Here is a 22,735-nt window from a genome sequence, read left to right on the forward strand (position 1 = left end):
GAGCCGTTGCTGGAGGCCGAGTTTGTTCTTGAGAAGATTGAAAGTACGCTTTGATAAGCTTTTGGTAAAAAGATTGGCCACTTGATTTTTGGTTGAAATGTACTTAGTTTCAAGTTGCTTTTGAGCAACTCTCTCTCTTACAGAATGAAAATCGATTTGAATGTGCTTGCTTCAGTTATGAAAAACTGGATTTGCTATCATATAAAGAGAGCTCTTATTGTCACAATGTAAAATTGGGACTTTGATAATCTGTATACCAATGTCCTTCATTAAGAATTGCATCCATGTAAGTTCTACCACTGTCGACGCCATTTCTCTATATTCAGCCTTAGTACTAGATCTGGCTACACTATTTTGCTTCTTGGCACTCCAAGACACACAATCTGCACCAAGACAACTACAAAAATCCTGTAGTGGATCACCTAGTTGAGAACATCCTGCCCAATCTGAATTTGAAAAAACATATAAATCAAGAGTGTTTTGCATCAATATGTTTAGTCCTGTGTGTATTGATCCTTTCATGAAACCCTAGAATCCTTTTGACCATTTGATAGTGAATCTGAGATGGCTCATGCATATACTAACTAACATAATTGACAACAAAAGAGATATCTGCCCATGTTAAGGTCAAGTATTGCAAGGATCCAACTATCTGCCTGTAGAGAGTAGGATTGGCAAATTTTATTTCATCATCTTTATACTGAGGCATTTTTGGACTCATTGGCATGATACTTGGTCTGCAGTCCTCCATCTTTGCTCTTTCAAGAATGCCCCTAGCATACTTGGTTTGACATAAGAGAATTCCTTGTTCTGTCCAAGTCACTTCAACTCCTAAAAAATAGCTCAACCTGTCGAGATCTTTGACAGGAAACTCCTTGCAAAAAAAACTTTACAGAAATATGGAACAATTTCCGGTTAAGATCATGTTGTCAACATACACAAGAAGTAGAAGAGTTTTTTATTTTTGATGTAATGTAAACATAGACGGATCAAGCATACTAGTAGAAAAGCCATAATCAAGAAGAAAACTGCTTAATCTAGCATACCACATACACGACACTTGTTTCAGACCATAAAATTTTCGCTACAATTTACAAACATAACCTGGTTTTGTTTTATCTTCATACTTGGTTGGCTATCTTATGTATACATCTTCATGAATAGCACCATGTAAGAAGGCGTTCTTAATATCTAGCTGTCTTATTTCCCACCGTCTAACAGTAGCAACGGAAAGGATCATTCTAATAGTGGTAGGACAAACCACTGAAAAAATGGTTTCATGGAAATCAATTCCTTCTTTTTGAGTGAATCCTCGAGCAACAAGTCTAGTTTTAAGTTTTTCCAACGACCCATCTGATTTGAGTTTGGTTTTAAACACCCATTTTGATCCTACTAGATTCATCTTTGGGTCATAGGGTACAAGTCTCTAGGTTTTATTTTCATCTAAGGCTTCAATTTCTTCATCCATAGCTTTCTTCCAGCATGGTTTCTCAAGAGCTTCCTTAACACTTGAAGGTTCTTTAGGAATATCTTGATACAAAATATGTAAGTTGGCGTACTTGGGATTTGGTTTGAAAGTTCCCACCATTGATCTAGTGACCATCGTCCTAATCATAGTTGAAGGAGAAATAGTAGTGATATTATGCGCATCTTGTTCCAAGTTTTCAGTCGTGGACGTGTCAAGCATTTCATGTTCACCTTGATCTTGTTCCAAGTTTTCCAACTGATTGTGAACCGGCTGTAAATCAGCTAGCATAGTACTGTCTTTATTTCTATGCACTTGATCTTGTTCCAAGTTTTCCAGCTGATTGTGAACCGACTGTTCATTGATCATCATCTTGTCAATCGAAACCTCTAGAAGCTGAGAGTGGGTGCCAATCTCACCTCTTTCTTCACCTCTTTGCTCCTCATGAGTATAATTTCTTCGCATAAGACTATCATCTTCTGAAGCTGGTTGCTCTATGTCCTCCTATTCCTCATTGAAAGAAATTAAATCTAAAGTTAGAGAATCTCCATCATATAATTGAGCAAGATTTTTATAAGGAAAAAAATGTTCATCAAAACAAACATGTCGAGAGATAAACAATTTTCCAGTGGCTGGATACAAGCAACGATATCCTTTGTGACTATCACTATACCTAAGAAAAACACACGGGAGTGATCGAGGCTCCAATTTATCTCTTGCATAATCTCTCAAGTAAGGGAAACATCGACATCCAAAAACATGAAGAAAATCATATTTAGGATGTTGTCCAAAAGACTTCAAGTAAGAAGAATCCATCTTAAGAGAAGATGAAGATAGCCTATTAATGAGAAAAATAGCACTGCTAAAAGCTTCAAACCAGAAACGCTTGGGAACATTTGCATGCAACATCATAATCAAATCCAATTCCTTGATGTTTCGATGTTTTTTTTCTGTCATACCATTTTGTTGTTTGGTGTATGGGCAAGAAAACTGATGTTTGGTTCGAAGAGATTGTAGATAATCTCTAAATTTTGTACTTTTATGTTCTCCTCTTTCATATGATTGAATGACAAAAATCCTTTTATTAAATTGTGTCTCAACAAGTTTTTGGAAATGCTGAATGCAGACAAAAAAAATCAGATTTTGACTTCTAGGGGTATAGCCAAGTGAATCTAGAATGCTCATCAATAAAAATCACATAGTACCGATAACCAAAATGAGAACAAACAGGTGCTGGTCCCCATAAATCTGAATGAATTTTTTCAAAAAGATCAACAAATTTATTTTCACGTTCAAGGAACGGTAACCTACTTGATTTGCCAAGTTGTCAGCTATGACAAATAGAAGTTCTAGAAACTAAAGACTAAACAATAATCAAATTTTCTGCTGTAAATGTCTCACTACGCCATTATGAGGATGTCCTAATCTGAAATGCCATTGTTCTTCTGAAACACACTGAAACCTAGATGAAAAATATGTTGTATGTCTGGCCTTGCCGATAGTGTAGACTCCAGCCCTGTGCCACTATTTTCCCTGTTCTTCTGTCCTTTATAAGACAACATGATGAGGAAAATTCAAAAACATACAACAATTCACTAGTTAGTTGACTGACAGAAAGTAAGTCTTTCTTTAATTTGGGAACATATAGAACATGAGAAAGAGGAATTGATGATCGACCTATATCAACTTCACTATTACCAATATGAGTCATCGGAAGAGATGTGGTATCTCCAACAATAACATGATCATATCCATGATAAGAAGAGATCTTAAAAATCTTACCAGGGTTCCCAGTCATGTGAGCTGAAGCTTCGGTATCAGCCAACCATTTAGAGTCATTTGCTTCATCAATAGTGATAGTGGCTAGAGCTTGTTGGGCATCCTCACCTTGATAGGTATGGTTGAATCATTCAAAACACTTGATGCTAGAATGATATTTTTTACCACAAATTTGATAAACAATAGGGTTATTATTTCTCTTCTCATCACCATTAGAAGAAAGATTGAAATTTTCATGTTGCTAGTCACCTGGCCAATTTTGATATTGTCACATCCTCTATAGCCGCATCCACGCCCGCGGCCATGTTATGATTGTTGGCATGTCATTGCCATGATAGGAGGAGTGGGACTTTTTAACCATGAATCAAAACTTTGAAGGAGAGAAATGACCTCTTCATAAGGAGGTGTAGGTGGATGAATCATGGCTGCAATAAACGCTTCGCATCCTTCTCCAAGTCCTTGAAGCAGCCAATAAACTTGTGCCCCCTCATCAACAGTTTTTCCAATAGCTGAAAGATTGTCGCATATTCGTTTGAATTTGCCTATATATTCTTCCATAGAGTCATCATTCTTATTAAGCAAAGTGAGCAAATGTGTGAGATGAAATTTTCTTTCACGTGATTTACAAGAGAAAGCATTCATAAGAGCCCTCCAAATATCTTTGGATGTCTCAAAGCCAACAACTAGGCCAAGAGCACTTTCAGATAGCGTGCTGGTTATCCACCCCTTGGTTAAGGGGTCAGTCTTCTTCCAAACAGTAGATTGGGGATTGGGCACCAGTTTCTGAGAATAAGAATCATTGATAAGTTCTGGTGAAGCAGCAACCTTGTCAGTCAAAAATCCTTGAAGATCTTGGCTCTCAACCAGTGCCAAAATCTGTGTCTTCCATAGAAGGAAATTCTCAGCTCGAAGCTAGAGGGAGACAAAGTTTGACACATTGATTGTGTAGGGATGAGGAAAAATAATTGAGGAAGATAATGCCATATATCCTTGAGTTGTAGAGTAGGAGACAACCAACAAAACATAGATCGAAGAGCAATAGAGGGGCATCTTAAATCAAGAGAGAAAGCCTGCAAGCTTTACCAACCTCGAACTGGTGTTGGAGCAGGGTACAGCAGCAGGAGAGGCGGATGATGCATCGATTTTGACTGGCACCAATGTCAGTTCAGGTCGAGCACCGGTCCATTGGAAGTGCAACCTCCATACAATAATTTCTGTTAAATCTCACAGTAAGAGGCGGGTGGTGGAACTAATGCAGACTTTTGAAGTTGGGAGGCGGTGGTCGGTTAGCCTATCTTTCTTGGCCCACGGAAGGAAGGAAGAGGCTGCCAGAATTCTAAAGATTTCGGCTGGCTCTGGTGTCGGTTCCGGTCGAGCATTGGTCCGTTGGATCTGCAACAGGAAGGAGATTCTTGCTGTGAAATGTTGTAGTGGGAGATCACCTATGGTGATAACACCAGAGGATAAACGAAAGGCAGAAATGAATGTTGCCCCTGTTCCTCCTGTTTCTCGACCAGCGATGCTTCAAAATTCAATCGCTCCCTCCTCAAAGCTCAAAAAAATTCTTACCATGCACTAGGAGGATCTGCAGATGTTGAGGAAAGGATTTAAGTCCTGCTCGATAGCAATACTGGTCGAATTTGACAATGCCAGCACAATTTTTCACTGTGAACAAACAGACAAAACTATCTCTGTTCTTTCTCTGTTACAGCAACAGGAATTGATTGCTATAGCTGCTTTTCACGCTTTGATACCACAAAGAAAATGTGAAGAATGGTAAATAAAGCAAGGAAGAAATGAGAATTAACGTGGTTCAGCTTAGCTAAGCCTACGTCCACGATCAGAAGGCACTCAGACTTTCGTTTTTATTGATGAGAAGAAGATGATTACAACGATAGAGTTGAGTCCCTTTTATGGGGAAGAAAATCACGTTTTATCATAGGCAAGATCGTTCTTGCCTAGATTAGATGAAATCTTCATGTAATACCAAATTTGTTGCCTTTCTGATTTTCTGCCTTTTTCACCCAATCGTAATCTTCTGTTACCAAATTGACATCTTTATCCATCTCTTGATTGTCGATTTTCTCTCCTACAGATTTGTCATCTTTATCGTCCTTACCAGTTTTGTTAACAAAATCAAGTCCACAAAAAGAAACTAGATACCATTGATGACATTAAAAAAAGTAAAAAATAATCAAAATGGGAGTGCTCCCTAGTTGATGTGGTGCCCTCGTGGTGTAGATGTGGCCGCCATATATGCTGATGTAAAACCCAAGGTGGGAAGCATTCAAAATTCAAATCGTGTCTCTAGATTGGCTGCTTCTAGGTTTGATGAGCTATTTTAGAGAAACCACAAAAATGGGGTGGCAAGGTCAGGTGGCACCCTATTGGATTCTTAGTGGCTATAGTGGCGTTAGGGCATGTTGGCTGGTCCAACATGACCGGATGGCCTCTCCATTAGATAAAGTGGCACACTTGACCTCCTAGGATGCTTGTGTGGTGGGCTTAGACTAGCTGAAGGTGTTCCAACTAGTAGACGGGCCGTGTGTACTATGTTCATAGGGGCACAATGCAAGGGCTGGCTGCTGGCTTCAGCATGGCCAACCTTGCTGAACTAGGTTGGGCACGGCCAAGGTGCATGCTTTTTAGCTTTGGACGGGGCTTTTGTCCTCGGTAGTGTTGAGCCAGGTGTTGACTACACCTAGTTTTTCTCCTCTATTGGTGGACTCGATGTCGGCTAGTGCACAGGGTGTGACCAGGTTGAGGCAAGCTGGTGCGGCCTCGGGGGCCTTTCATGTCACTCCAACACCCACATTAAATTGTCCCCATGCTTCTGGTCGATTTTCCTCTGCTCCCTCTCTCTTTAGAGCATCCCCTTAAAAACCCTTTCTATTGTCGTTGAAACTGCCATAGACTAGACGATGACCCATAGTCATGGCTACAACTGCTTGTTACAGGCCACTTGCATTTAGGTCACTAGACCCCTTGTTGTCATGCTAAGGCCTCGATCAGTAGAAGGCCCAATTATCAGCTTAGGCTCGGCCATGACCAGCTGGCATACGTCATGCATGGTCCAGTTGCCTTGGCCCTACCAAGCTAGCACCACAGCTTGTTAGGCAAACCTGTTCTAGCTCCCAAGTAAGGCCAAGTTCTGCCTAGCCACCTTGACCAGGCCAGACCGATGGTGCCAACCAGTGCTCGGCCAGAGCCCAGCTATGGCAAGGCCTTGTCCACTGCCTGGCCAGCATCAGGATGACCCAGTTGTAGTTGAATTCAAATGTCCAGGCTACAAGTAGTCAAGCGCTTGGCCTCTGCCTGCCAGCCAATACAGCCCACACTGAGTTAGGGCCCGACTATGGCCAGGCATAAGCATCCACATGACCAATGCCATCAACCACCCTACTGCATTGTTTCCTTCTTCAGCTCCTCTATGTCACCACTCCTCACCTGAAAGCCTAAGCCTTTGACAAGCTCATGGCCAGTCCAACACTGGCTAGGAGTAGACCCTAGCCCTGCTGCCGGGTGGCCTCCATTGCCTCAGGTTCATTGCAGCCTGCTCAATGAAAGAACCTCTTCATGTAGTGCATAACCTTTGACCGAGCTACTTGGGCCTTGCCCAAGCCAGCCTATCCAACCTAATCGAGCCCTTTGTCGACAAGGCCAAGTGGGTGTAGGATGGACCCATAGCCAAAGAGGCTAAGGAAGTATGTGACCCAGTTCATGGATTCATCCCCAGAGACTGTCCTTAGGCTCAAACTACGATCACAAGTTTAGGGCCCCTTGTTCAGCTATGACACCCATGGACCCAAGGTCCAAGGTTCTTTCTCTGTCTCTAGATCTATCTGCCTTCTCTCATATGGATTTAGTGCTTTGTGCCAACACGCATATAGAGAGTGGGCATTGTTGTGAGTATCAGTTAGTGGTTGGAAATTCTTGTACTTGAGATATTTGCTCCAGGACTTGTCTGGATGGAACACATTGTACATAAATCTAATTGATAGAGATTGCAACTATAGAATAGGCTGCATCACTATGCCAACCAGCATGCAACATTATTTAATAGTCAAGTTAATGCCCAAACAACTTTTTGCTTCGGGAAAGTCAATTCCTCCCTCTTCTGGTGTCATATGACTTGCATGGTTATGTTATCATGCCCTATTAAGTTTATAGAAAAAAATGCAACTCCTTATTCCTAAGTATTTAAATTGTATTTGGCATGATTAATTATTATTAATCTGGATTATCTCATCATTGACTCAGCTAATTCATGCTCAAGTGGTTGGGTTGAGAACCTTATGGACTACTCTTAAAGAGTCATTTGTAGCTCAATTAAGATCTAAAGTTATGCGACTAAAGAAACAACTTTTTACCCTTAACAAGGGTTCAAAATAAATTGAAGAGCTTTTTCAACCACTTAAAATGATCGGAAATCAAATTGCCTATGCCTTCTAAATGAGTAGAAGAAGATGACATGGTCCTCCACATACGATGAGCCTTGCCACCAAAACAGAGTATGTACAAGACTTCTGTTGCCACGAGAAACGACCCTCTCTTTAGTCGAACTACATGCCTTATTCTTGACTCATGAGCCTCCAATAAATGAGGATGAATGGAATGAAATAGTGACTTCTCTTAATGTGAATTGTGCTAATGATTCTGGTTTTAGTGCCGACAGTGGTGAACGTCATTCTAACAGGAGGTGAGGAAGTAGTTGACACTATGGCCAAAGTCGGGTAATATATCAATATTGTGACAAGGCAGTGACCAGGGCCAAGTCCTGTTTCAAGATATCTAAACTAGGTGGGAAGTAAAAACACCATGTTGCACCTCCTTCAGATTCATCTCCTCCAAGAACCTTTCATATTGACTCCTCAGATTTTGGAGCTAGCCACCATGTCACTAATGGCCTGAATTCCTTATCCATTCAAAAACCATATGATGGAAAAAGGTGGCCAAATTGGAACTGGTGCAGGTTAATTTGCTCATCAATTCCTCTAGTCATTCTTATTTCAACATGAACAATCCTAATTTTAGTTCGAAAGATATTCTTTATGTTTCTGAAATTACCAAAAATCTACTTTCAGTGCAAAAATTCACTATGGATAATCGAATCATTGTAGAATTTCATCCAAACTTTTGTGTTGTGAAGGATTTAGCGACAAAAAATGGTGCTCATGCATCTTAGCTGAATGAAGGACATCATGAATAAGTCAGCAAGAGGAGATTGGTGAGGTTACTCGATAGATCAATGGCATCATCGCCTAGGGAATCTGCCTTTTAAGGTGGTCAAGCAAGTAGTTTGTGATTTTGGTTTACCTTCTTCCATTTATTTTGACAATCATATTTGTGAGGGCCAGTTAAGGGGGAATCTCTCATGCTCTTCTATTTACTTCGTCTATTAAATGTTTCAATGTTCCTCTTGAAATTATATTCTCCAATGTTGAGGGATCGGCACACACAATGCCACAAATAGTATCTTCATTTTGTAGATCATTTTTCAAGGATTACATATATTTTTCTTTCAAACAAGTCTGATGTTGTTGTTGCCTTCAAATATTTTAAAAACAAATTAAACACCAGATTTGATATAAAAACCAAAGTTCTTCGAACTAAGGAGGCGGAGATTGCTCTCAAAGGTTTCTTAGATGAATATGGTATAGCTCATCATATGTCTTGTTCCCACCCTCTGCAACAAAATGGTCTTGCAGAAAGAAAACATAACCACATTGTAAAGGCAATATTATACCTCAGGAGCCAAGCGAGTCGTCCTAAAAATATTGGACATATGCCTTCTTCATAGTAGTTTAACTCATAAGCAGAATGTCTCTTCTGTCCAAACAACAATATTGCTTTTCAAAAGCTATTTAATGGCACACCAGTTTATAATTTTTAAAAAGTCTTTGGGTGTCCTTGTTATCCAGATTTGAAAGCTTATAATCAAAACAAGTTTGATTTCAAATCCAAATGCCATACATTTCTTGGGTATAGTTTGCAACACAAAGGGCACTAGTGCTTAAACATGCGTTTGCATCCCCAAAAATCTATTTTGGGTTTTGGGGTGCTTCAGAAAAATTTTTTTTTTTTCAAATGAGAGAAAATGTCACCCATCCATTGGTACAAGGATTGACCATTCTTGGTGCCTTTACCCGGAGTAATCAATCTGAGCGCTATGCTTATTCTTGATGCATTTCATTTTTGCTTAAACATCTTTTTATTCTAAATGCAATGTGGTGTTTGGGAAAATATTAAAGGTTTGATATTTCAATTTTTTCAGAAAGTTTTGAAGAATCATTATAGAGTATAAAACACTTTGACTTGGGGAATCTTTACAACATTTGGAAACTTTTGAAAATCACTTTGAAGCTACTTTAGTGTTTTTTTAAGACTTTAAGTAGGTTTGAGATTTTTTTCTAATTCGGTTACTTCCTAGTTGGAGCTCCATCTCATCTTGCTTAAGTTCTTTTGTACTTATGATCACATTGATCCTATATGATTAAAAACAAATCATTCACTCCTATCATAACATTCATATAAAAGCATTCTTACCATCACGTACACCTTAATATCTCATTTTTATTTATAAAATTATCATTAATTATTTTTTAAAAAAGAGAAAAGTTTTTGAAAATGAAATAAGGTTGTAGACTATCAAGCATGATTCTAATATAGGGTCATTACTTGAGTTTTGGTCTTGGTGAAGATGACAAATAAAATGTTAAAACTTTAGATCTTGGGAGAAAAATATTCAAAAGAATGGAAAAGATAAAAGACTTTAATCCGAGAGGAATAAAAAGAGAGAAAGAGATTTTGAAAATTACAAAATAAAATGTTTATAAAAGGAAGAGATATATGTATTTTTATATGTACTTATATATAGATATATATTATATATATATATATACACACACACACATATGCATAGGTATGTGAAAACTCATGAAAAGAAAGTATTAACTCTAATGAAGAGGGAGAAAAATATTTTAAAAAGAGAGAGAGAGATTTTAGAGAGAAAGAAAGTGGAACACGTACATATATTCATTTATATCTGTAAATATATGAGAATTTGTAAATTTGTAAATATATTTGCACGTATGTTTTCATGAGAGTTGAAATCAAGAAGTAACTTGAAAATATCTGACTTCAATTTTTCTATGTAGACCGAAGGGGAACTTGGGCTCACGCAAGAGCCTAGGCTAAGTCTCCAAGGTCTCATTAAAGGGGGACTTGCTTTCAAAATTTTGTTTGAAAAACATATTTCCAAATATTTTTATACGTGAGCATAAAACCATGTTTATTATTAAAAAGTCTATTTCTTCCACCATTGGGTATGGAAGAAAATCAAACACACATGAAATTGAGAGCATTTTAACATGTATATATTCGTGAAGAGCGTTTCTCGGGTTGGACAAACCCCAACCTCAAAATAAACATAATAATGAGGAAATCCCAATCCAAACGCTCATTCTTAATGTTAATAAACATAATCTCAACATAAATGATGAATAAAACAATATAACAAACATGTTTCAAAAACAAAAGAAGAAATGAAAGTTATTTCACCTTGCTCATAGACCCGGTGCACTAAAAAATAGCTCTTGACTTTAGATAGAAAATCTTTAAAGTTTTCTTGTACAACCATTGGGAGGCGGCAAGAGGAAATGAAAATAAATGAAAACAAGAGGATGACTACATAGCTTTAATATAAATGATTTTAGGAACGAGTCTTTTTGTTTGAATGATCCTAGGGTCACCTCGGGTGAGGCTCCAAGATGATAAAGATATTCTTCCAAGAGATTTCCTCGTGCTTTCTTGAAGAATTGGAACTTGGAAAAGCTTGCTCTCAAGGTTAGAGAAGAAGAAGAAAACAGAAAGAGGGATATGGAGAGAGAGAGAGCTAAGAAAAACTCTAAATCTTCAAATGAGAAAGCACTAGAGGTTCTCTAAGGGTTAGTTCATACCCAAGAGAGAATACTGTGTGGGTATTTATAGAGAGTTTTGGAGCTAAAATTTGAAATTTGATTTTTTTTAATTTAACATAATTTTCATGTGAATTCCAAGTGTTTTTAAATGATTTATTTTTTTTTAAATAGGCTTTGACCAAGTGGGATTGGCCCTTAACCCTGCAAATACCGTGTTGGGGTGTGGGAAAGGCTAATCCGTACCCAACAGGGCCAAAAGAGCCCCCCCAAGGAGCCGTTTTCAGTTGAAATGGGGTTTGTAGAGTGCGCAGCCCTACTCGGCGTGTTTGCATGCGTGCACGGCTGCATGAGCGCGCAGCGCTGTTTAGCACCTGGTGTGTCACGCACTTCCGCACATGATCACACACGACGCGCAATTGCACAACATGCACTGGCGCGACCTGCTGCATTGGGTTCAAAATAGAAAAAAGTGGGGGGGAAGGCCCTCCTTATTTCTCAGTTGGACCAATAAGGGGTGGATTTTTTTCCCTAGCCCCTAGGGGTCCGTTTGTAAGAAAAAACATAAAACCATTTTTTTTAAATGTGTATAAAAAAGGTTTTTGTTACAAATGGAGCCGACTCCGTTTTGTGTGATTTTGAGCTTGTTTTAGATCCGGATTGAGTTTAATTGGTCGCCGATGCAATCTAGTGAGTGGTTTAAGCTTAAAAACATATTTTTGGCGTGAAAATGAAACATAAAACAAGGGGAAGGTCCACGATAGCATCAAATTTTATTGATTTGACCTAAGCTTGGGATTTTGAGTTTGAAATTCTTAATTTGGATCTAGACTTCAGTTTTGGATCTAATTTGGATCCGATAGTTGGATTAAGGATTTGAATTTTACATCTAAAGTTGTGTTTTGAATTTGAATCTTGCGTTTAGACTCGGACAGGGTCTAGAGATTCGTTTTGGGTCAAATGGTTGTGAATTTGTTTTGGGTCTAGGGTTGACCTTAAATCCAAATGAAATAACTGAGAATTTCGTTTGAGTAAAAATGGAATACAGTCTTTTTCAAAAAAAAATTGGCTAATAACAACATGTCAACCAAGAAGATTTTAAACTTCGGCAAATTCCCCATCTACACCTAACCCTTCTACCTCATTAGTACCCATACCTATTTCTTCGGCAAATTCCCCAACACTTTTACAACCATTTCTTTTCTTGAGCCTTCCAATTCCCCATCACTTCAATCACTCCACATAGAAATGTGAACTAGGCTCCTACTCAACCAACACTTGGACAAATGTCATGACCACTTGCAATATGCAATATTCTCCTCAACTTATCATCTACTTTCATCATCCCTCATTACTCAAGCTATAACCATAACTAAGCCATCAAACAGGCGTCCACCAACCCTCATAAGATTGACACCATGAACAAACAATATGTTGCTCTTTTCCAAAGTAAGACATGGACATCTATTCCAAAACCTACTAACCACAACATTTTAGGCTACAAATGGATTTATAAAATCAAGAGTGGAGCTAACAGTAGTCTTGGGAGATGCACAACACGTGTCATTGCTAAAGGCTACACTAGGAAGATGGTATCAACATCTTTGAAACGTTTAGTCCAATAGTCAAACCAACTACTATATGAACTATTCTTGCTATGGAGGTCTCCCTTTGTTGACCTATTTGGAAATTCAATGTCAACAATACTTTCCTTGATAGGGACCTACAAGAAGAAGCTTATATGTATCAACCTCTAGGATACATTCAAATGCCAATCTCGTATGCAAATTGTCTAAGGCTTTTTATGGGCTCAAACAAGCACGATGGGCATGGTACCAAAAGTTAAGCAAGGCTCTCATCCAACTCAAATATGCAGTCTCAAATGTAGATATATATTTATTTATTCTTAGGCATCAAAATATCACTAGTTATGTGCTTATCTATGTTGGTGAAATTCTTCTTGTTGATAAATTGATCTCTTAGCTGTCCAACACTTTCTCCCTTAAGGATCCAGGTCCTCTCAACTATTTGTTTGAGATAGAAGCAAAATGGAATGATAAAGGGTTGGTATTGTCTCAACAGAAATATGCCTTAGGTATTCTTTAGAAAGCTAACATGGCTGGTGCAAACAAGGCACAACCTCTTCATGCTATGATCCAACATAATATACAAAGTATGATCACAGCCTTGCAATACCTCATATTAACTAGACTAAATCTAGTATACTGAGTGAATAACGTATACCACTTTATATAGCATTCTACACATGAATATTGGTCTGCTGTCAAATATGCACTTAAGTATGCCAAGGCACTCTAAATTTTGATCTTCAAACTCACTCTTCATTCAAGTTTGACAACGTTATGTGAATCATAGCAACACATATGTTGTTTACCTTGAACCTAACATGCTATCTTAGAGCTCCAAGAAACATCATCCTATAGCTTGAACCATTTTAGAAGCTGAATACCGATCTCTTGCTAATACCCCTGCCAAACTAGTTTGGATTCAGTATCAATTATAAGAACTTAGCATTCCAGTTCTCTCTTTTCCAATGTTATGATATGACAACGTTAGTGCCACATTGATAGCATCTAGTCCAGTATATCATGCAAGAAGTAAACATGTGGATCTTGACATTCACTTCATTAGAGATAGAATTGCTAAGAAGCAACTTAAAGTTTGACGCATATCATCTTTCCATCAAGTTGCTGATAATTTCACCAAACCTCGTCCAATCAATCACATTGAAATTCTAAGATCCAACCTCAATGTCCTACCCAAAATATTGGGTTTGCAGTGGGTGTAAGAGTATCCAATGACAGCAAAAAATAAGGAGCAGAGATGCATGTGTTGCAACACACATCACAGGAAGAAAAGAAAGGAAACAATTGTATTGCTCATGATAAGGCAAGTGGTAAATCCATTACAAATCAAAGACAAAAAAAATAAAAGGCAAGGACGGCAGTAATAAAGATCGAAATGGTGCAAGCATTTACATCACATCTGGTGGTGCACAGATTGTATCATATTCAAATACTTGTAATGGGTTGAGTCCTCCACATGGGTAATTGTTCTACATATTCTTTATAAAAGAACCTCCCACTATCTAAACATATTGAGATAGGTGGCCCTTCACTAAACCTCTCTAAAATGCTTTTGTTTTTCTTGTTTTTAGTTGTCAGATGTCAAAGTTCATAGCCTTTTCACAAATATGTAATGATATGAATGAAATCAAAGTCCTTCATTTGTAAAATTGCAGTTATCTAATTATATTAACTTGTATTAGAGTTTTAGAGATGCATTTAAATGATTGCAGAACGAGATATAAGTCTTTCATTTCCACAATTATAGTTCGTCTAATAAGACTAATTTGTAATTACATCTATAGCATTCATTTAAATGATTGTAATCATAAGTAAATAATGATACAATTGAGATCAAAATCCTTTATTTGCATAATTGTAGTTCGTCTAATAAGATTAATGAATAATTACATTTATATGATTATATAACAAGTATGTAATGATACAAACAAGATTTAGGTCCTTCATTTGTATAATTATAATTTTTCTAATTACACAAATTTGTAATTGCGCAAACAAAAAAACTCTCCTTGCCAGAACTTGTATGATAGTTATCTTTTTTGCTCTTTGTGCACAAATGATCTCTTGCCAATCTTTGTGAGACACATACTAAGATGGTAATGGTTCTAGCTTCCAACTAGTAAGTTATCAGAATCTAAATGAGCATGATGTTCCCCTTTATGATGCAAAAAGTAAGGTTGAGACACTTTTCATTAGCAAGTATAGGGATCTCTTAACACTTTTAAAGACAATTAGTTTTTATTGGGAAATAATTAGAATATTCTTAAATTGAAAATCCGAAGCTTCATATTTTGAAAGTCACAATTTTAGAAATAAAAAGTAGGAATATGAGTTCCATTTTTTATTGAATTAATCAGTCTGTTTTGACTAATCTCTCTGTCATGTACACCTCCATTTTGAAATCTCCGCCACATTCAATATTTGCTTAAAGTGTCGATCATTCAATTATTTTGTCTTCACTAGTTTGTCTTCCCGCCCTCGAGAGCTATCTAGCTTCCATTGTAAAAAGCTGAAATTTATTGGACATTGTCTCATTTACTAAATGTTATCTAATTGAGACTCTACAAGGGCTTTAAGTTCGGAAGGCTTCATCTTATAGAAGATCTCTAGTTGTATTTTTTATAAGAGAACTGCATTCATGAAAAGCAAGACATTTTTCTTTCTTTTGTAATTATCACATATGATGTAGCTTGTATTCAAGCCTTATAAATATTCAATCTGGAACATTAGAAAAAAATAATTTCTCATCCATCTTAGCAAAAATTTTCTTCCATAAGCACTGGTATTCTTAATGGTCTGCTCATTTTTTTCCATCTTCTAATTTTCTTTCGTTGAAATTCTCAGAGAATCGAATGGTGAGACGGGCACCATGATCAACAGGATTATCAAAAGTGTCTTCATGAAGCTGTTGTCGATTCTCAATGTTTGCTGGGTAATAGGATGCTTCAATGTCACCAGCCTCGATACCCACTTTCCTGCCATCATAATGTCCATACTTGAGAGAGACATGCAATTTCGCTTCATCCTCTAAACACACGAAAATATGCCTTGTGTCACTAAATTCAACCATCTTATTGTTCTTAGTTAATGGCTGACTAAAAAAACTGCAGCTGCTATGCAAATCCATTTCAACTTGAATGGTCTCATCTTTCTTCATCCATGTTTTTGGGAGCATAAAAACTACGTGCTCCTGCCATAGCCAATCCCTAGTGTGGCTCCCAGGAATGCCAAATATTCTCAATTGATCAAATTCTGCGTCCTGCAAAATTATGGGTGCATGAGGAAGATATGAATCATATATAGGTAGGTATGCCCGACACTAGAATAAACCAAACTGTAAAGGCGTAAGTTTGTTAAAAGGGTCATTATGGTAGACTGTAATGAAAATAATTATAATTTCTTTTTTCACGAGTGGAAAGGCACACCAAGTTGAAATGAAATTACAAGCCTATATTAGTGAATAAATAATGTTAAGCATTTTTGTAAAATTATACAAAAATAAAATATATATGGGCAAGTGATAAATTTTTAGTAAATATACATAAGGACTGGTTATAATGTGGTGGTTGCAAATTAAGCATGAGAAAAATGAAAAGGGTGGCCATTGTAGTTTGACAAGAGTATCAAAAAATACATTTATTTTGAAAGTGGAGAGAACTGGAGAGAAGGCATTGATTCACAAATTATATAGTTTAAGAATTATCCATAATAATCTACATTTACATCCAAAATTCATTATTGCTCTTTCTGTTTCCCTAAAGTACTAGACATTGAAAGATTCAATACTTCCATCCTTCTATTTGCGGCCACTATCCAAATGGTGTAAAGTTAGAGATTAGCTTTGTCTAGTTAGCAGAGAAAAGTGACATCTTTGCCCTTCAACAAACTTTAATAGCTAGCATGTTGCTCTTCATATACGCATGCACTTTTTCATGAAATTAATCACATGATTTGATCTTTATGTCTAGATATGCAAAAGCAGGCTGTATGCTTTACTGAATATGTGCCCAGGGGGGTCCATCTATGCCATGAGTCCCCCTAGTTGATTGAGGCCCACCAGCAACATGGCATATGAAAGGGCCCCCAACATATTTGGCACCAAACATCTAACCTGGTCTTAAAAACACAAGGATCTATGTGATGATCAATCTTCTTTTTCATTCTGAAAATAAGATTTTATTAGTTAATATTCTTGAACATTAATTAAATTATAAATCCCCATGTCCAATTTATATATTGAAAAATCATGTTGTCTAGTCGTCAAATATGAATTTTACATCTATATGATTGACTTTGTAAGAAACAAATGCATGTGGTTTATAAGTTTTTCTCCAAATTAATTCCTACTTTTTACTTGTCCCTGACTTCATGTTCTAATCAAGGCTAAGATTGTCTTTGTAGCAAAATTTAGCCACTTATAGTAATGAGTTAATTTAATGTAAGACATATGCCCAAAATGGACTTAAACTAGCAGAAGCAAAGTGGAAGATGAATTTGGAGAACTTAGAAAGGGAAATACAAATGTGGAATTCTTGGGGATGAGGAATGGTTGGGAAGATGATAGGAGATCTACTACTTGGGTTAATGGGTTGAGAATAAAAGGTAGCCTTCACAACTTATGAAACTATGAGCACAAACCAGCAAACAAACATTTCAAAAGAATAACGAAATGCAGGAAGCAGAGTGGACGGTCCCCTTTAATAGGAGCACCTATCGCATGGGGATCAAGTGCAACTCTTGAGCTACAACTCTTCATCCTATTCTTAGGATGTTAGAAACTAGATGCCTTGTTCATGCTATTCTTAGGAACAGAAATCAAACACCTCTACAGTCTTAGTGTGGCTCACCAATAGAGGCACTCCCATGAAACACACATAGTAATATCTTTGCATTTGGGAAGATCCACAAAAACAAGGGAAGTCCTACTGAAGCCAAGTAACAAAAAGATTAACAAAAGGCAAGAAATAATGATAGTCCACAAAGAAGAGGTGAATGCTTGAGTTTTTGAAAGATCACAAATGCCATTGGAAATAACAGGCATAATGGTGACTTATGAAACAAGAAAAATGGAGCTTCATGGGGCTTTCTTGTCCCCCTTGTGGGTTCCTTATTCTCTTTTAGATGGCCTTAAATCATCTGAATGAAGCCTATTAGGTCATCCATGCACAACAGAAAATTGGATTTTCAGTCTCAACAATGTATAACGAGCGCAAAATGATGGTTGTTCCACCTCTGGCACTCAAAGCATTGGTTTGGAGCTGACTTTATTTTATCCTGGTAGCAAATCACCAAACGGTTGCCACATCTCGTTATGAAAATGTTGGTTAGCCGAGTCTTATGGCAAGTTAATTAGTAGCAAAGTACCTAACACTTGGATATAATTGGTTCCTCTCTATCCTGACATGGTGACAACAGGGTGGGATGGAGGAGATGAAAATGGGAAGACAAAGGCAAAAATGGCAAAAGGGGAGGCAACGGTCTCCACCCATAAAAGCACAGCATGGGGAGGCCATCCCCTCTATTAGGGATGTATACATATATATATATATATATATATATAACTCTGGCCTGGACTAGCCTAACATTTTAAAGCAAAATCCAAGGATTCCGAATAAGTTACCTTAGCAAGCCTTGTCTTCCATTCAAGCTGGAGCCCCGTACAGCCTCTCATATTTAAGATTCTCAATGAATTCAGCTTTTCAAGCCCATTAACTTGCTTTATTTTCTGGCAACGATAAAGAACCAATTTCTGTAGGGTTTTCAAGTTTGAAATGTTCGAAATTCTCTCCAAAGAACTGCAGAAGCGGGCTTCAAGGTTGGACAAAGAGGAGGGCAGTGGAGGAGGAACACTAGTTGTTCACAATCGTGAAGGTTGAGACTTGAGAGGTTAGTGACGCCACTCATGTTTATGGGCAGGTTGGGCAGGCTACTTCCCTTGAAGTTTAAGGATCTCAGTGATGACAGGAATCCGTCATCAGCTTCATTTGACCCGCTGCCTCCTAGGATAGTCAGCTTCTCCAAAGAGCAAAGCCCACAGAAACTCGAAGGAAATTTGATGTTGTGATTGGTCTTCGGTGTCTCAACGCTCAAAGTCCTCAACTTCACGAGCATTCCGAAGCCTTCAGGCAATTGTTTGATCCGGCAACCCTTTGCCTTAAGAGAAGTCAACTCAGAGATCATCCCAAAATCCTCAGGAAACTGGCTTATACGCGTGCAGCTTATGTTGAGCTTACTTAAACTTTTCATTTTCCTCATAGAAAGAGGCAAAGTCTGGATCCCGATGCAACCCTTTAAGGAAAGCTTCTCAAGTTTTTCTAGTGTCCCTAGTGTCTCAGTTAGAACAACAATCCCACACCTCTTTGCCTTGAATTTTGTCAATGATTTCCAATTTCCAAGATCTTCAGGCAAGCTAGAAAGTTTGGTGCATAAAGAGATATCAAGGAACTTAAGGCAACTCACTTGACCGATACTATTGGGTAGCTCTCTCAATTCACTGCATCGTTTCATGCTCAAATGAGTCAACTTCTTAAGTGTGTCGAATCCATGGAGTTGACATAAGTTCTCACAGTTGTCTAGCACTATCTTCTCTAAATTTGGGAAATAAGCAATATCAAAAGTTGTTCTTAGATTCATGCAGCCAGACAAGTAGAGATGTTTCAGCTTTTCAAATCTCTGCATGCATGGAAGGTACATGTGAGAACCAACAACCAATACAACCACATAAGGCACAGTAAATAAATAAAATTTGCTTACTCTTTTTCCTGGCTGATATCTACTATCGGTAAGCCAAATGATCATACTCCCTGAAAGATCAATAACCGCAACTTTCTGCAAACTAATGTTTTCAGGAACCCACCTTATTGGACAGCCATGCCATTCCAGCCATTCCAGTTCTAACGGAAGGTTGTATGGTTCGAATACAAAGTTGGCGTGATTCAAATGGAGCAGCCTAACATTACGTAGTTTTGCCAATGCTTCTGGGTTTAAACATACTTCTGGTCCGTCCACCTTTTCCAAATTGAAACTGATAGCTTCAATCTTGTCAGTCCCCTGATAGTCAGCATAACAAGGAACTTAAGTGAGTACATTTAACGAAATTCAAAGCAAGCGATATAGCATGTGAGCTTAATTTTAGGGATTGATCAAACCTTGGGATGGAGTAATACTTCTATGGAATCTAAGTTAGACCACAATCTGCTGCGATTTTGAGGGTAAAGAAGGTCTTCTTCACGTACAATCCACTTCCCCATATCTTGGATTAAGCTATGCATCTCCAAATTTCTACTTGCATTGGATTTTATCAGAGACTTGCTTGTGAGGGATTCAATAGCTTTGTCTGGGATCAAACCATGAGACTCCCAAACATGGCTTGCAGTTTCAATATCTGTTTCATGACTGAAAAAGCAAGCCGCATCAAGAAATATACATTTCTCTGACTTTTCTAGTGCTTCATAACTTATTCTGAGCTTCTTATATATATCATCGTGATCTTGAACTTGCTTCAGTTGATTCAACCTCTTCTTCCACTCTTCAGAATCTTTTATACCCTTAAACAAAGGGCCCAAGACCTCAAGAGCTAAAGGCAAACCGCCAATAGCGGAGACAGCTTTCCTCGATAATTCAGCAATGTTGTCTGGTGGAAAATCATCCCCATCAAATGCATGATAGCAGAAGAGTTTGAGGGCCTCATCTTGATTCAGTTCTTGAAGTTGAAAAATATCTGAAGTGCGTGACATTCCATGCTTAAGCAATACATTCTCATCTCTTGTGGCGACAATAATTTTACTGCCTTCACCAAACCAAGATGTGTCTCCTGCCAATGCACTCAGTTGGCCATGATTAGCAACATCGTCAAGAACAAGAAGCAACGCCCTTGAATGACGTCTCTTCACCAAACTCATATATTGATGCACATCGTGCCTTGGTTCGATCCCCAGGATCTGCAGAACTTTGTTCAGCACAGAGAGAAGCCCACGCTCTTCACATTCCTCCCTAATGTTGGAAATGAAACCATGCCGCTCATAGTTCATAAAAATTCTGTTGTAGATCGCCTTGGCAATGGTAGTTTTGCCGATCCCGCCCATCCCGTGGATACCAATCATTTGGATGATTTTGGAACCAATCTTCAGGTGTCTGCATATTTGTTCCATCTGGGAATCACTACCAACTAGCGGTTGTCTGATGTCCAGGGGAATCCTATGTTCCAATGCTTTCTGAACCCATGGAATGACTTTGTCGTATATGAGGTCGCCTTCCTCGCTAGCAGTCATAATCAAAGCAACAAATGTGAGTATGAGATAGTTACTTCATATTAGAACGATACAAGGACAATGCACGATGAAGCAAAAAACTCTTCCACATATATTCCCAGATTTATCTTTTCCTTAATTTGGGAACCACTTCATTGAAGTGGCAGAGCTGCCTTGAAGCTAAGCTAGCAAGATTCCTCATGTAGATCTAAATTGGGAAAAAGAATTAGCTGCACAAATGAAGTAAACAGTTTTGCATATGGCCAAAACTCATGAAAAGCATAGTGGTGTTTACTCTGCAACTAGTAACATATGATGTTTGACTTTTTTATTTGAAATGCTAGAAGAAAAAAGTCCTATGATGGGAAAATTCCTATGATTGGCATTCTGAGAATTGGAAGAACAAACGCAGCCCCTGGTGACCGAGCCTGATTACAAGGAACGGCACTCCAGGCCAAGAAAGGAGCCAAGGGAAGACGCTGCCAGGTTAAATGGAGACTATATAAGGAGGCATCTCGAGAATGTTTAATTTTTGTTATTACAAAACATCATTAAATTCAAAAATATGATTTACTCAATGTTCAATCACATATATAAGGAATTCTAAGAGTTTGGTGTGTTAGAAACATGAACAACTAGAATGAAAGAGCAAGAATAACACTCAAGCATATATGTGGTTCGTCATTTTGATGCCTACGTCCACAGAAATAAGGGAACTCTCCTTTATTTCTTTGATACAAAGTTAGGGAGGATGAATCCTCAATTTATAGAGTACAGGCCAGACCAGATTATGGAAAGGGAATCATACTAAAATGGTATATCCGTTCCTTTGATGAATAAGGAAACGAGAGAAATGGAAATGGTGAGAAAGGAAACGAGATAAGGCAGTGATTGGATACACCTTCCTATTTAAGAAATAAAGGCAATCCCTATAATTCTGCTAACAATCTCCCCCTTAAGTTGGTAGATAGATATCAATCTGTCCCAACTTGTCAATCATATACTTATGCTTTTCTTTTCCCAGACTCTTGGTGAAGACGTCAACCAACTGGTTCTCACTCCTAACATGTGAAGTACGATAGTGTGATCTTGAATTTTTTCCCGAACAAAATGGCAGTCTACTTCAATATGCTTGGTTCGCTCATGGAATATAGGATTTGCCCCAATATGGATAGTTGTCATGTTATCGCACACTTCAGTTCCATTGATTCCCTTATATCCAAATTCATATCCTTGAGAAGAGCTTTGATCCAAATGAGTTCACACATGCATACATTCATAGCTCTGTATTTGGCTTCAACACTTGACCGTGCCCCAAAAGCTTTGTTTCTTACTGAAGTTGACCTTCTATCATTAGGGTCTCCAGCCCAATCGGTGTCACAGTACCCAAATATAGTAAGGTATGGACTTCATTTCATCAAAATGCCCTTGCCTGGGCTCCCTTTTAAGTATCTCAGTATTCTATGTGCTGCCTCGACATGGCTAGACCTTGGTCTATTGCATAAATTGGCTGATAAGGCTGACTGTATAGGTTATATCTGGACGAGTGACTGTAAGATATATAAGCTTGCCAACGAGTTTCTGAAAACTTTCTATATTTTCGATAGTGCTGCCTTCTTCTTTCTTCAATTTGTAATTTATCTCAAGAGGCGTCTCTACAACTTTTGAGCCTAGATAACCGGTTTCTTTGAGGAGATCAATGATATATTTCTGTTGGCA

The 22,735-nt window shown here is 38.0% G+C and overlaps 1 protein-coding gene across 1 annotated transcript; it reads right to left on the reverse strand.

Annotated features, from left to right (window-relative positions):
* Window positions 1-1,426: 1,426 nt before the first annotated feature.
* LOC116253162 (disease resistance protein RUN1-like) lies at window positions 1,427-21,037 on the reverse strand. The gene is made up of 5 exons (XM_031627937.1): window positions 19,916-21,037; window positions 19,521-19,817; window positions 18,564-19,439; window positions 3,635-4,156; window positions 1,427-1,969 (listed from the first exon to the last, which is right to left on the reverse strand). Exons 1-5 carry the CDS (start codon window positions 21,035-21,037, stop codon window positions 1,427-1,429), a joined length of 3,360 nt encoding a protein of 1,119 aa, XP_031483797.1.
* Between the last annotated feature and the right edge of the window lie 1,698 nt (window positions 21,038-22,735).

This window comes from Nymphaea colorata, chromosome 4, assembly GCF_008831285.2.
Source record: "Nymphaea colorata isolate Beijing-Zhang1983 chromosome 4, ASM883128v2, whole genome shotgun sequence".
Lineage (NCBI taxonomy): Eukaryota > Viridiplantae > Streptophyta > Magnoliopsida > Nymphaeales > Nymphaeaceae > Nymphaea > Nymphaea colorata.

Bases quoted from the DNA above. Each gene is read 5' to 3' on its own strand.
- LOC116253162 (XM_031627937.1), bottom strand. From the start codon at position 21,037: ATGACTGCTAGCGAGGAAGGCGACCTCATATACGACAAAGTCATTCCA. The intron at 19,818-19,915 runs GTTTGATCAATC...GCTGACTATCAG, and splicing joins AAGTATTACTCCATCCCAAG to GGGACTGACAAGATTGAAGC. The intron at 1,970-3,634 runs GTCATTTCTCTC...AATGAGGAATAG, and splicing joins CTACACCTCCTTATGAAGAG to GAGGACATAGAGCAACCAGC.